General features: G+C 36.1%; 1 protein-coding gene across 1 annotated transcript in view; it reads left to right on the top strand.

Annotated features, from left to right (window-relative positions):
- Positions 1–1,158: 1,158 nt before the first annotated feature.
- The window catches only part of LOC107560268 (dihydropyrimidinase-related protein 2-like), a gene marked incomplete at its 3' end in the record, with an annotated part of 28,503 nt that continues 13,559 nt past the window's right edge, over positions 1,159–16,102 (top strand). Inside the window, exon 1 of the mRNA XM_016244411.1 lies at positions 1,159–1,492. Coding sequence (XP_016099897.1) covers positions 1,451–1,492 — 42 coding nt within the window. The remainder of the gene's footprint in view (positions 1,493–16,102) is intronic.

The raw sequence follows: 16,102 nt of genomic DNA, 5'->3' as shown, positions 1-16,102 counted from the left end.
AAAAAAAATCATTAAGGATAGATTGATAAAGAATTTATTTTAATTTTTATTGTTAAGGATAAACCAGGCCAGGAGTCATTTCTAAGTTTGCAGACATGTTGAGATGTTGAGATTTGATTTGATTAAATAAAAAAATCTATCTGCTGGTCTAACCATAATGAATAAAGCAGCGATATTAAAACTTGTCAAATTGTATTTTATTTTATTTCTGATTTAATTCAAATGAATTGTTATTTTGAACAGCAAAATATTTGCACATTGTTATACAAAATGTATATTATTCCAAAGAGAGACCTCAGAATACTATCAACAGTCATATAAATAAAAACATTTTTTGTCGTTTCATATTATACAGAAAATGTAACTCTTGTTTATTGCTAACTTTTGTGCTTCACAAAATCAAAACAATCAACATAGCCTAATTATTCATCAAACTCATTTTGTAATTCTATGAAAGTACATATACAATAGAAATCTGTAGAAATATAATTGTTTTTATCTAATGAATCTTGTCCTGCATGTATGAAGATGTGTGTGTGTGTGTGTGTGTCTGTGTGTGTGTGCATGTTTATGTGGTTTATGAGGACACAAATTTGTATAATAACATGGGTATGACAGGTATTACAACGAGAAGGTGATTTATGAGGACATTTCCAGTGTCCCCGTAATTCAAAAGGCTTATAAATCATTCAGAATGATTGGAATGATTTAGATTAGAAAATCTAAAAATGCAGAAAGTTTCCTGTGATAGCTAGGTTTAGGGGTAGGGTTGGTGTAGGGCAATAGAAAATACGGTTTGTACAGTATAAAAACCATTACGCCTATGGAGAGTCCCCATAAACCATAAAAACAAACATGTGTGTGTGTGTGTACAGGTTGTACAGGTTTTTCTACACTGGTGGGGACCTAAACCTGAATACACACCACCCAAATTGAGGTCCCCATGGGTACAAAAGCTTATAAATCATACAGAATGAGTTTTTTTGAGATTGTAAAAATGCAGAAAGTTTTCTGTAAGGGGTAGGTTTAGGTGTAGGGTGATAGAAAATATAGTTTGTATTGTATAAAAACCATTACGCCTATGGAGAGTCCATACAAGGATAGTCAACCAGACTGTGTGTGTGTGTGTGTGAGAGAGAGAGAGTGCGCGCGTGCGTGGATCAGGGTGGGGTGTTGCGCATGCACGGTGGCTTTGGCCGTGTAAATCTCCATCAGTGTCTGTCTAGAGCGTCCTGCCGGAACCAGAGAGAAGAGCCCGTCACGTGAAACACAGGGGAAATTTCATCCTCCACCTTTAGAGTCTCTGCAGGATTGTCTGGAAACCTTCCTCCATCGCGTCCAGGTTGTTTTGTGCCGACGGCGGCGGGTGTCATTGAGCTGCGGGGCGTCGCTTCTCCAAACGCGCATCGGGAACCATTACGCGTGCGGATCTCCAGCCATCAGCGCAGAGATGTCCGGATACCAGGGCAAGAAGAACATCCCTCGCATCACAGTGAGTACAAATCAGCGAATCCAGAGATTCATATGATGGCATTTCCGTTATATGCAGTTCGGTTTTTTAGTGGTCCAGTTATGTCAACACCATTCCATCAGATGTTGGATTACTGTCACCTCTGTTTCTGTGGATGATGTGCTCAGTCCCACTTTCAAGTGTGTTTTTTTGTGGGTCAACCATTGGAGCTCTATAGGTCACACTGGATTAATTTGTTACCTTGTGGAAAGCTATCGAGCATGCATGGACTCATTGTAAAACAGGTCTCATTTAAACAGAATATAATGCATTATTCCTGGCCATAACCATAACCTGCCCACATTGCTACTTTAATTAATTTATTGCATTCAATTCTAAGTTTGTTGTTAAAATGTGTCTTAGACTGCTGCATGTTATGTTCTAAACGAATGAAGCATCTTCGTGACTGGTGGTTTGCATGTACTTATGATGTGAATGATTTCAGTGCATTTTCTTTCATTTAAAAACAACTGTATAGAAAGTTGTTAAACATGCATGCATTATTTTAAAATCCTAAGATTGTACTGTAATGCATAGCTTTAAATAAAATAAACCTAATTCTTATTTCTTATCTTATCTCCAGTGAATATGAAGCAATGCACCTTTGCAGTTCCTTGGAAATCTTTGTGAATTATGGTTTTGCATGCACTGGAAACATTCTCTAAAAGTATGTTTCAAATTATTTAAAAACAACTTAATGGAAAGCTGTTAAACATGCATGCGTTATTTTAAAATCCTAAGATTATACCGTAATGCACAGCTTTAAATAAAACAAACATAATTTTTTAGCCATTCTTATTTTATCGCCAGTGAATATGAAGCAATGCACTTTTGCAGTTCCTTGGAAATCTTTGTTTTGGTTTTGCATGCACTGGAAACATTCACTATAAGTATGTTTCAATTCATTTAAAAACAACTTCATGGAAAGCTGTTAAACATGCATGCATTATTTTAAGATTAGCCTTAAATAAAAAAAGTCCTATCCATTTTTGCAAGATATCTTACCTCTAGTGAATATGAAGTAATGCATCATTGCAGTTCTTTGGAAATCCCTGTGAATGTGGTTTTACATGCGTCGAAACATTCACCATCATAAGTAGGCCTTTGTTTAGTTTTATTTAATTAATAACAAGCTGTTAAGCATGCTTGCATTATTTGAAGATCCTAGGAATATACCATAATGCACAGCCTCAAATAAAGATTTTTTTTTAACTATTCTTACCAGATATGTATCTTATCTCCAATGAATATGAAGCAATACATCATTGAAGTTCTTTGGAAATCATTGTGAATTATGGTTTTGCATGCACTGAAAACATTCACATTCAAAATGTCATTTTATTGAAACACTAGCTTTCAGATAGCATGCATGCATCCATTGGAATATATCGTAGCCTCAAATAAAATGGGATCAAAAATCAAACCAAACATTATTCGCTATTCCAACAGAACCGGTTTCAGATTTAGTAGCAGAAATGTATCTTACTGGATGCATCTCCAATTAATGATGGTTGTGCATGCATCGACAACATTCACCTTCAAAAGTGTTAATGTAAAAAGCAGCTTCAGTTTAGCTGCCAGTACAATGGCCTCCACACCCACCCCCGCTGTGAGCCGGAGCTGGTTTGATAGTCATGCTAAATTCAGAGAACCGTCTCCAGAGGAAATGAATGAAAAGCCTCTTTTGAAAAGTAGGTCAGTGAATGTAAAGTGTATGTCATGGTATGTGGTGATACATGCCTGTAATACGTCTTCAGTCCACCAGTGACCTTTATAGTCCAAAGACAGCATGCACTGCATCGATATTCATTGCATCGGGATTGTTTTAGAGGCAGTGCTGATCAGTTAGCGGAGGCCTGTTGGAACGGGCAGATCTGGGACAGGAGGGAGAAAGATGAAAACTCTGCCTTTGCCGTTAGATTTTGCCTGTAGCTCTTGGATGTCAGCTAAGCGTCAGCCATCTTAAAAGAACACTCCACTATTTTTGAAAATAGGCTCATTTTCCAACTCCCCTAGAGTTAAACCGTTTAATTTTACCGTTTTCGAATCCATTCTACCGATCTCCGGGTCTGGCGGTAGCACTTTTAGCTGTAGCTTAGCATAGATCATTGAATCTGATTAGACCGTTAGCATCTCGCTCAAAAATGACCAAAGAGTTTCGATATATTTCCTATTTCAAACTTGACTCTTCTATAGTTACATCGTGTACTAAGACCGACGGAAAATGAAAAGTTGCGATTTTCTAAGCCGATATGGCTAGGAACTATACTCTCATTCCGGTGTAATAATCAAGGAACTTTGCTGCCGTACCATGGGTGCAGCAGCCGCAATTATATTTCGCAGCGCCTGAAAATAGGCTAACTTCCACCAACACAACCAATGTGACCACCTGCTTGCACAGGGAGCGTGCCTTCCGTTGGAAGTTACCTAGCTGGGGACTATTTTCAGGCGCTGCGTAATATCATTGCGCCTGCTGCACCCATGAGATCGGAGATCGGCTGAATGGATTCGAAAACGGTAAAACTCAACTGTTTAACTCTAGGGGAGTTGGAAAATGAGCCTATTTTCAAAAATAGTTGAGTGTTCCTTTAAGGGACGGTGATAAGACTGCCAGTGGGTGGCAAACACTGATACTGTACTGCACACTCAAAGACTTAAAGGTATAGTTCACGTTATGTCATTATTGAAAACCTGTATGCTGTGGAACACAGGCGAGTGTTTGAATATTCATGCAGCTATTTTGTATACAATGACATTTCTTTGTGACATTGTCTGTCCAGCTCCAAAATGAACAAAAAAGCAGCAAAATTGATCATGTAACTAGTCTATAAGACTTACATACTATATATTTCAGTTCTTCTCAAGTCACATGAACGCTTATGTGAGGAACAGACCCAAATTTAGTGGCGCAAATGTGGTGCCAGTTAAATATGTGGAAATGAGATTGTATGGAAAAGAGCTGCATGAAAATTCTTTATAAAGAAATGCCTATGGGAAAAAGCATGTTAAATAATAGAAGAGTTATTTTTACAGATGGATAAAGTTAACATGAAATGGCATTTGCAACCTATTGTACTTCCATAGCATGATATATTGTGAGTGAAGGAAGACGTTCAATGTATATGAAAAACCGACAATGAAAAGATGTTTTTCATCATTTTTCTTCTTTAGAATAATGTGCACTGATGTATAACTTTATATATGAAATATTAGCTGGAAAAATCTAATATAAAATTTTTTAGACAAAATATTTTTAAATATGAATTAAAAATATGGCCTGAGCACTCGATTCTTTCTCTCTAAAAAACTCACATACACCCCCATGGCCCACTTTCTATCCATGTTTTCTGCCGCATTCACATTCCAGCAGCCCAGCTTCGCCTGACTTCATCGTCCGCAGCGTATCGAATGGCTGAGAGGTTGTTCTCTCAGGCTCTCATTGATTTGATAAAAGTTTGTTCGTTCCTTTGACCCCTGTGTGATTGACCCCATCATGACAGATGCTGTGAAACTTGTATTGCCCGTTCACAGCTCAGAAGTTCTCCGATATCTTTCATTTATGTATCAGCTTGTTCGCTCATGCACTTCAAAAATTATTTTCTTAAAGTATTTTTGTCTTGTTTTCCATTAAAATGATCTAAACATTCTTAAATCAAGATATATTTACTTGAGAAGCAAACATATTTACTATCTTTGTCTTGTTTTCTGAAAAAATGAGAAAAAAAATCTTTTTTTGCCGTTGTTTTCTCTTTGAATTATGATTATTTTTCTTACCCCATTGGCAGATATTTTTTCTTGGTTTAAGCAAAAACTAACAGAATTTTTATAAATTTGTGTCTTGATGTATCTTGATTTAAGAATGTTTAGATATCTATACTGGAAAAAATACTGAGAAAATCATTTTTTGCAGTGAATAATTCCTTTCAAAAAAAGAAAAGAGTCAATTGGTGGCATGGAGTAAGTTGTAAATCTGGATCATTTGGACTTTCAGGAATTGAATGAGGCATGTTTGAGTTTATATTGAGAGCTTTGGTTCATTGCAGAGATCTTGTTGAATCTGAGTAAAGTCTGAGATCTCTTCTGAAAACCCAAGAACGAATGTGAGATCTTTTTCAGAAACGTGAAACTTAAGCAGTTTGCTTTCCATTGAATCTAATAACCATCTAGAAAAACATGAGAAATACAAATCTCCTTTGTGATATTTTATTGTAAATTACTAAAAAATTTGATCACATGTAAGTGCAGCAGTGCCGCTGATATGTGCTTCAGAAGTGTGATTAGGAAAAACACTGAGGGAAATTGCAGAGTAATAGCATGTAATGATACGTCTTCCTGAGAACAATGTCAGTGCCAATAAACTTGGTTTCCAGACCTAATGTGCTTTTGATTGCTGGCAGGTGTCGACAGCACACTGACCCTGTAGATTACACTGATTGATCATTCAGATTTGAAGCTGAAATCATGATTAAACCTCTGGCGCAGAAAGACTTAACATTTCCAGCTAGTGCAGAGCAGCTGAGCTCATGTTCGGCAAACTCAGACTTTTTTAAAAAGACCTCCGTGAGCTAGTCCTACTGTTACACTGAAAAACAATTGATGTAGAAACCATTTTCACTTAGATATTGCTAGTAAATTTTACAAATAATTACAAAGAAACAGCAAGTTCAAACTCTAATAATCGTTATGCACTCTATTCCAAGTCTCCTGAAGCCATACGATAGCTTAATGTGAGGTACAGATGATTATTTAAGTCCGTACATTAAAGTTCACGTAAACTCTTTTATCCACTGCGGCTGTCAGTCATTCTCCATTCAGCATTCAAACCAGCATCCAGCACTTATTGTTGTTTCTAAATCATGTTACTAGCTACCAGGTGTCTGTTAGAACAAAGCATGGGAGTAGAAAAGACTATAAATTGTTTTTAAAGCGCACGGTAACTGAAATTTAAAACTGTTAAAAGAGAAGGCTCAATAAACTGTTGCACAGTTATAATGCACTACACATCAATATCTCTTCGCTTTGTGCTTGGAACTTTTTACTGCGAAGCGTTGCGTGCTGTGACTCTGTGTTGCTTCAAGAGCATCATTCTTTGCACCGCATGCGCATACTGTTAGCGCTTTGTGCCAGACTGTATTTGTGACGCTGGAGCACAAAAGCAATCTTAAGTCGCTGGGGTATATTTGTAGCAATAGTCAAAAATACATTGTATGGGTCAAAAATATAGATTTTTCTTTTATGCCAAAAATCATTAGGATATTAAGTAAAGATCATGTTCCATGAAGATATTTAGTCAATTTCCTACTGTAAATATATGAAAACTTAATTTTTGATTAGTAATATGCATTGCTAAGAACTTCATTTGGACAACTTTAAAGGCGATTTTTCTCAATATTTAGATTTTTTTGCACCCTCAGATTCCAGATTTTCAAATAGTTGTATCTCGGCCAAATATTGTACATACATACATCAATGGAAAGCTTATTTATTCAACTTTCAGATCATGTATAAATCTCAATTTCGAAAAATTGACCCTTATGACTGGTTTTGTGATCCAGGGTCCCATGTTTTGTCCTATGTAACATAAGGTATTGCCTCATTAAAGAAATGTGCTATACATTTAAAAATATATATCTTTTAATTTTATAGTATATATTTATATATAAATATATAGTTTTTTCATGGATGGATTTTATAACTATACAAATAGCAATGTTTGACATTTAGTGCTACACTTTTATTTGTTCTCTGCTAAATAATGTTTTTTCACTAAATGTTTGGATGTATAAAATTATCAATGCAATGATTTTTCTAGAATAACTTTTGTTGCTGAATTATCCACTAGACTAGTTTTTAATGTAGATTATGAATATACCTATATTTTTTATATTTATATTTATTTTATTTTTCTTTATAATGAAATAGTCTGTATTTAGTAGATTGTGACAGAGTGATTATCAGTTCCACACACACCGATATAGAAATTCTACATTGATTGAAAAAAAGAAAAAAAAACCTGCACTGGTATCGGTTCAGTATCGGCCAATACTGAACCCCAGGTATCGGAATCGGTATCGGAGGCAAAAAGGGCGGATCGGAGCATCCCTATCACCAGTGGATCCTCTGCAGTCAATGGGTGCCGTCACAATGAGAGCTGATAAAAACATCACAATAATCCACAAGTCATCCACACCACTCCAGTCCATCACTTAACATCTTGTGAAGTAAAAAGCTGCATGTTTGTAAGAAACATCATTCAAAATAGACCAAATACACCAAATACATAATGTTTAATTAATGCAGAAAGGTGTAATACTACCTGTTGTACTGTCAGCAGCAGAGGTTTTTACCTTCGCTTGGCATTCTGGCATACAGTTCCCACACGTGCACCTAAATAAATTATAACAATGATGCTGCAATCACCACAAACTAAGTTGACACTTACCACTGAGAAGCGCCTGCTCCAGTCATGCTTGCGAATCAGTGATTCGGGTTGATCAACTAGTTTCATCATCGGACTAAGGCTTGAGTTTATAAGGTAAAATCGATACCATCTTTTCTCTCTCTACATTCTCTCCGGAGCTGTCATTCAGTTATGGCAATAGGCGCATTGTTTCCAACATGTGCTGTAAGCGGGAGACCAATAACAAAGGACTGTGCCATCTGACCAATCAGAGCAGAGTAGGCTCACGGAAAGGAGGGGTTTAGAGAGACTGATTCTTTGAACTGCTTTGAACGAATCGTTTATGAATCACTGAGAAATGCGGTGAAATTAAATGTATGTTATGAGAAAACAAACATGTTTCTTGACCTTGCATGCATGTAAAGCTGTTGTAGGAGCCTCCCAAAACAATTTTAGGAACCTTAAAAATGGCATAATAGGGGCACTTTAAACCAGAAGTGTTAGCTGTAAACATGTAGAAGAACGCAGTTTACGCTAATGCTTGTTGTAGTGCCTGATGTGGCATCTGCATTCATGTAACTGAATGAAGTATGATTCTTACCATTCAAAATACTGGATATCACTTCAGCCACAGGAGTAAATTCAACAAAACTCTAAATTACAGTTCAACAGCAAAATGAACTCAAATGTGGAAAGAGAAATTGAGACTGGTGAACCAGCTTTGACCTGATTAAATCATTTGTCGGTGGACATTTGTGTAGCATGACTAAGAGATCTGTAAATATGTCTACGGTCTCTGTTTTTATTTTTTTATTTTTTTTAAACCGCAGTAAAATAAATTATGAATTCACATGCGTTTTGTATTTTTTGTGTTTGCACAGCATTCTTACATGCATCTTCATATTAATAGCATGAATGCATACATGCATTTATGCTATTCGTGTGAAGATGTGAGACACAAACCTGGTCAGCCACTGAAACACTTCCACTACTGCTAGACGTGACTGTACCTTCAAGAATCTGAGCGTGTTTGACCCACTTACTGGAGCACAGATCTCTTAGTTCTCAGTGCACATGACTTTCGGAAAGGTGATTTTCTTGTGCACGCAGGATGGGAGTGTACTCTGTCCAAGGGCCATTATAACAGTCAATTGGAGTAGCTTGAGTTAGTGTGTATGTCTATAGGATAAAAGCATGCACCAGATTTGCTGTAAGTGGGTCACAGGGATATGTTCTGGTATGGATGGTCTCTGGAGGCCATCATTAGCAGCCCCTCACGCTCCCTGAAGTACACACTACATGTGCAGCTGAAGAAAAAGTCAAGTATTAAGTGCTAGATATTTGTCTCTTTAATCTAAACTCTTAGCTGTCGGAAATACGTTTAACCATAGCAAAGGTTTAGTTCAACTTTTCAAGTACAAAAACTGTGACGCTTGATCTGGAGGAGGGACTTTTTGCTGTTACGTAATGACTCATTAAACCCCTTCACAGGCTTTACAATGGATTAAAGGAATAGTCCAGGTTCAAATGCAAGTTCAGATCTACAACATACTGTTGATTACTATAGAAAAATATTTGAACTGTTTTGCAGTTTGAATAATACAGTGAGAGTAGGAGGTGCCAGCATCCAGAGGATTTATGTATTCAAATACTGTATGAAGCTCATATTTTTTGTTAAAGCACTTACATTTACTCTTCCATACAACACATGTATTATTTGAGCTTTTGAAGCTGTCTAAATCATTGTTTGTGGTGGGACTGCTCTTCCAGATGGGTGTCAGAATATTCTGTTTTCTGGTTGTTTTTCGTCATCAAACACCATGAGCATGTGGACATCAGGGAGTTTGTGTTCCTCTGGATTCAAGACAACAGGCCGACTTCTAGCTCAGCTGCATGTAAACAACAAAGTTACTTCACTTTTTTTTGGTATTCTTGTGCAGAGCTCATGCAAAAATGAATTTATGGTTTACGTCATCTTGACAATGAAGTTGTAATATCGGTATAGCAAGGTATATCACACTAGTCTCATGCTAACTAGTGGCCATTTTTTTGGACAAATTTTTTCGCACACATTTTTTCATTATATTGCATGTGCCTCACGGTAACTGTGATTTTTTTTTTTTTTTTAGAGATGAGTAGAAATATTTTGTGTCATAGTTGAAGACATTGTATATACTGTATGTCGTCATGTCATGATAATTGCATGATCTGATTCTTTTTTTGATTATTTTCCAAGCCATATGTGACCCTGGAGCACAAAAACAAGTCTTGATTCGCTGGGGTATATTTGTAGCAATAGCCAAAAATACGTTTTATGGGTCAAAATTATAGATTTTTTTTCTATGCCAAAAATCATTAGGATATTAAGTAAAGATCATGTTCCATGAAAATATTTTGTAAATTTCCTACCGTAAATATATCAAATCTTAATTTTTGATTAGTAATATGCATTGCTAAGAACTTAATTTGGACGCTATCGATTTTCTCAATATTTGGATTTTTTTGCACCCTCAGATTCCAGATGTTCAAATAGTTGTATCTCTGCCAAATATTGTCATATCCTAACAAACCATACATCAATGGAAAGCTTATTTATTATTTATATGATATATAAAACTCAATTTCGAAAAAGATTACCCTTATGACTGGTTTTGTGGTCCAGGGTCACATATAGGGAGGGATAATATCTAAGCTGGGTTGCGAAAGTTGCGAATTTAACTTATGCGCAAAATTGGAAAATCATCACATAAAACATTCGCGAATCCAACGAGTCAAAGAGAACTAAATTGTCACTTCCTGATAAACTGGCACTAAATATCACTAAGAAAAGTAGGAGAAACCACTGAATATAATAATTTTCATATATAATAAATTACTTGTGCCTCAGAGCAAGCAGACGAAACACAATAAATGCTTTCGGAGGTGAATGCTGCTGTTTGTGAATGCAGTTGTGTGAGACAGTTCTGGGAGGCAATTTTACAAAAGTACTTTAATGACCGACTTTGCTCGAGCAATTAAGAACGATCATAACAACATTTCAGAGGCTGTGCAACGAGATCGGTCTGCTGGTTAGTCAGGTTATGCCGTCCCATATGTCACATGACTTTTGATGTGCATTGAGGAATTTATTTGGCAAATGTGTTTCCATCTCCCATTATTCACATCAACCCTTTTTCGCACAAAAACCACCTCAAGCAAGCGTAAAAGCTTTTTTGCAAAATACGTTTTTTTTTCCTAAATTTGGCACTTCCATTACTTGTTTCTGATGTGATATGTCAAAATGTGCATAGAAACAGGGTGATAGAAACATAGCTACAGTTTACATTAGCTGATTTATTTTTTGGGGGGGGGTATTTTCACTGTGTTCAAGAAATTTTGGTCTTAATTAAATATTTTTTTTCTCTCTGTTCTAACAATAAATGGAGAGCAAGAGCAAATGATGCACATATTGTGTGGTGCTTATTCTGTGTATTTTATCAATGTTTATCATTTTAACTTTGACGCCATTGTTGGGAAATTTAGTTTTTGTCATGCAAGCCTGACGTCTCATAAACCAGGTAAATGAGTAGAATTTTCAGGTAAATTCTAGTCCATTGCTAGTCATTAACAGTATTCAAAATGTGTACATACCGTAATTATAAAGGTGACATTCACATTTTAACACACTTGTTTATGACGAATAAAAATGAGTTCTGCCATTATTATTTTACTATCAGTATCAGATATGATTTTAATTAAGTTTTACATTTAATTTCTAGTCTTAAATCTTAATTCATAGTGCTTTCATCCAAAAATGTTCAATATTGTTCATATAAACAATCTATTTATTTATACAGTATTTATATCTGTGCACCATTTGATGATAGTATATCTTGAAAAAGTCTGTAAGGCTGAAATATTGGTGAATAAATAATTTGACAGGTTTTGTATTTTGCATATACAATTATGCATATGTTTCCTTCGTATATATTTATGCCATTCATTTACTCAGTTATTTTCAAAATTGTGCCACAAATACGGTCAGTCAAGCTTAAATAGCTACCATTTGTGTTGTCGAAACTTGACAAAGATCAACCAATTTATATACTCAACTAAATGTCCGTTTTTACCCAAATTATCTACTTTACTAATTGAAAGCAAATAACTTCATATTTCACCTAATTAAAGCTTTGATTCGTTCTAGGAAAGCTGCAGTCAGAGTTCAGAGTTCGCCATGTGTGATATGTTATATTTTGTTCACAGTGCTTATCCGGATCAGATTCGGGGTCATAATGAAGGCCGATTAGCATCCAGGACCGTAACTATCCGTTTGATAAGGTTTGAGATATTGCCTACCTTCTCTAATCCTCTAATTGGTCTGAACTGCCGAGTAAGCCAAAAGCTCAGCAGTAAAGCCGATGTAAAGGTCTGTTTTAATGAGCCTTCGGGCCGTAATGCCAGCGTTTGTCTGGACTCAGCGTTAGTAATGGAACAACAGAGCACATGTCCGTCACGGATGAATAAAAAGAGTTCATCTTGATCTCTGACACTGATCTCAAGCTCAGTCTAAACATCACAAATAACCCACGTGATCGCTTGAGCTCAAGAGCCGCTGCAGCCGCAGTCCTTCCACTGTGACTAACACAGTTAAGATGGTTTGTGAGCTGTTTTTAGCTGACAGCATGAGCGAGCGTCGGCTGTGATGATGATGATGGCATGGTCGCATTGGTCTGGAGCTACTGTGTGTTTCATAGTAAAGCAGTGAACAGAAAGGCTTTGTTTCAGAGATGAATGAGGCCTGATTTCTGTTTGGATGTTTAAGTCATTTCACGGTCATTCCTTCCCAAGCCATACAGAATGTACTCCTTTAGGGGTTAATATCGATATAGATTATGTTAGCTAGTGGTTGGTTAAAACTTGGTTCAGTTGTCTGGGGGATATTTTTAATGTGTGTTCATGGGATTTTGGTCTTTGGTCTCTTTTTCACATACACTGTATATGTTTTTTTTCAGTATTTTCAGTAAATGGCTTAGGTGATATACCCATTGACACAATAAACCAGTAGAAATTTGTCAACAGGTCGAGATTTTTGGATTAGACCTGAAAAATGTATTTAATCTGTATCTTTGTTCTATTACATTCATTTGTCCTAATAATTGATTGATGTTATTTTAGTATAAGTATAATGCTATTATAGTTCTTATTAATAGTTTGAATTAGTTTTTTTAGTTTTTTTATTTAAAGTGTTAGTAGTTTTGTTTTTAGTATGTCTATATAGTTTTTATTTCAATTTTAGTTTTAGTTATTTTTACTACATCAGCTTAAACTAAATCAAAATGAGAAAAGTTTTCTTGGCAACTAATTGAAATACAATAATATTTTCTTATTTATTTTTATGGTTTTAATTAACTATAACAACCCTGCTAGTAATTAGTTTCTTGTTTTTATTTTATCACTGACTGTTTACATGTCTTCAATAAGACTGAAACTTTTTTAAATTTGATTAATTAGGTTAGTATTCATTTTTCATGTGATATTGATATTGGTGTCCATAGTTGTGAAATTTCAGTGGTATCAAACATTTTGTAAAAACTTAATGCACTTTAAAAAAAATGATTATACCAAGTTGTCAATAAAACAGATTGTTAGAGTAGGTTTTACAAGAAAATACTATTTCAGTCTTTCTACTTCAAAATTTTAATTCTTGCCATTTCTTTGTAATTAGTTGTGAAATTTACTAGCGATTTCTTAGTGAAAATTGTAAATTTGTTAAAATTATAAAGTAAATTATACACCAATTTTGTTTTTCAGTGTGTAAAAGAAAATGTAACGTAAAACCTGTGCTTTCAGCAAAAATACATTGTTATCATGCAATTAAACTCAAATTGTGATATAAGACTTTGGTTGAAATACAATCATTCAGATTGGATCGTAAAGCATCTTGAACTTAATTGTGAACTTAAGTCTTAATTCATAGGAATTCATCCATAGATTTTTAAGTTTGCAACAGTCTTTTTAATAATATCTTGTTTTCCACAGCACAGACTCTTTTCATAGTTACTCATTAGCAGACAGCTACAGAATAGGACTTCCATGACAATTATCCTATCAGGTCCTTAATTACAGAGCACAAAGCAACTCAGATCTTATTAAACCCCTCACAATTCCCATCATGCCCTTGGATATGAGTGCATGTCCTCCACACCGCTTTCACGACAGTGTTATGTATGTATGATATTAAATCAGATACTTTTTTATTGCAGTAAGGTAAAATTGAAAGTGTGCCATGTTTCTGTGCAGTTCTGTGCACTGCGTGTCTGAACAGGAGTGAAGCATGTGGGCTGCATTCGATGGCGGCGTCCTGAAATGATGTTTGGGCTCATGATGGCGTGTCAGAATGGATTTAGCATGATAAGAATCACTGTGCTTCTCTGAGGTTCCTCAGCGATCTTTATGCTTCAGCTCTGATTGAACTTGATGTCCAGTGCTTGCCGATCATGTTTTAGTGCGCTGTGTGGTTTATAACAGGATTCTGACCGTGCAGTATGTCCCGTATCTACAGTTGCATCTCATTTGGTTGTTTCCTACAGTGACCTTGCCATACGAAGACATTTATCAAATCAAATCACATCACTTTGTTTTCAACAGTGGTGACTTTTTATGTCAACACACATTGCAAGGTGTTGGTGTCATAATTGCATTTAAATGACTGATCTATATGAAATAATATTTTAAATGAATAATTATTTATATTAACGGGGTCATATGATGTTGCTAAAAATAACATTATTTTGCATTATTTTCCACATACTGTACATTATTGTTTCTCCTCTATGCCCCGCCTTTCTGATACGCGTCGATTTTTACAAAGCTCATCGGTCTGAAAAGCGAGGTGTGCTCTGATTGGCCAGCTATCCAGTGCGTTGTGAGTGGCTGAATACCTGAAGCATGTGACGGAAATGTTACGCCCCTACCATACTGTGTTTCCATGCGTGACGAGACAAAACCAATAAAACCCATAACAAACTAGGCATTTGTTGCATCCAGTGGGGATATAATTACTGATTATAATGACTTATACTGTGTTTTGATGCTTTGCGTTGTATATTGCGCCGCGTAAACATAAAACCATGTCTGCATTTGTGATCGGAGAAATTACAAACAACAAGCCCTACTCTACACTGCCCAAAAAACTTGCTTTAAATATATAAAATATAAAAACTCTTTAAATATAAAAAACGTACTTACAGGCTGTGAGTCAGAAGCGCCAGACTGTCCTTGCAAAGTTGGAACTGCCCCACTTTATAGAACCATTATGTCCTCTTTTGGAAGACCAAACAAAATAGTTTCGCTTTCACAACGAGACACACAGCGGCTAGAGTGAGCAGCACCCAGCGGCCTAGAGTGAGCGGGGGCGGCGGGCTTGAGAACGGTGCGGCCGGCGGATTCAACGAAGGAGCATCCGGCGTGCTTGCGGCAACCACATGTGACGTCCACAGTGAAAGCCGATCCGGTGATCCACAGCGCGAAGTTGTTGTATTTCCTCAGCGACCAGCACGGATCAGCTCCGGGCATGACGAAGCGGATATCGTCCTCTTTTAGAAGGCCAAACAAATTAGTTTTGCTTTCACAACCAAGCACACAGCGTCTTCAGGACATGGCTGCAGCGTCAACAATACTACAGCGAGAATAAAAGTTATGTACAAATTGTGAGTAAAAAAGGAATGGAATAATTTACAAATCTCATAAACTTATATTTTATTCACAATAGAATATAGATAACATATCAAATGTTGAAAGTGAGACATTTTGAAATGTCATGCCAAATATTGGCTCATTTTGGATTTCATGAGAGCTACACATTCCAAAAAAGTTGGGACAGGTAGCAATAAGAGGCCGGAAAAGTTCAATGTACATATAAGGAACAGCTGGAGGACCAATTTGCAACTTATTAGGTCAATTGGCAACATGATTGGGTATAAAAAGTGTAGCGTCTGGACCACTCAAACACACAATATATATTTTGTTAGCTAGATTTAACAAATACTCTGTAACACCCCAGGAAGCTGAACAGGACCCTGGTTCGCCGCTGGAACATTTTAAACATCAAAACCAGATAAAATTATAGTTTGAATGTGCCTTCGTACAAGCAGTAAGAAGTTTTCAGTGCTATAATGTGTTTAAATCGTACGATAAGAAACTAACCTGACTTT

The sequence above is a fragment of the Sinocyclocheilus grahami genome, unplaced genomic scaffold (genome assembly GCF_001515645.1).
Source record: "Sinocyclocheilus grahami isolate Dianchi unplaced genomic scaffold, SAMN03320097.WGS_v1.1 scaffold717.1, whole genome shotgun sequence".
NCBI lineage: Eukaryota > Metazoa > Chordata > Actinopteri > Cypriniformes > Cyprinidae > Sinocyclocheilus > Sinocyclocheilus grahami.
This window is presented reverse-complemented; position numbering and strand designations above follow the sequence as displayed.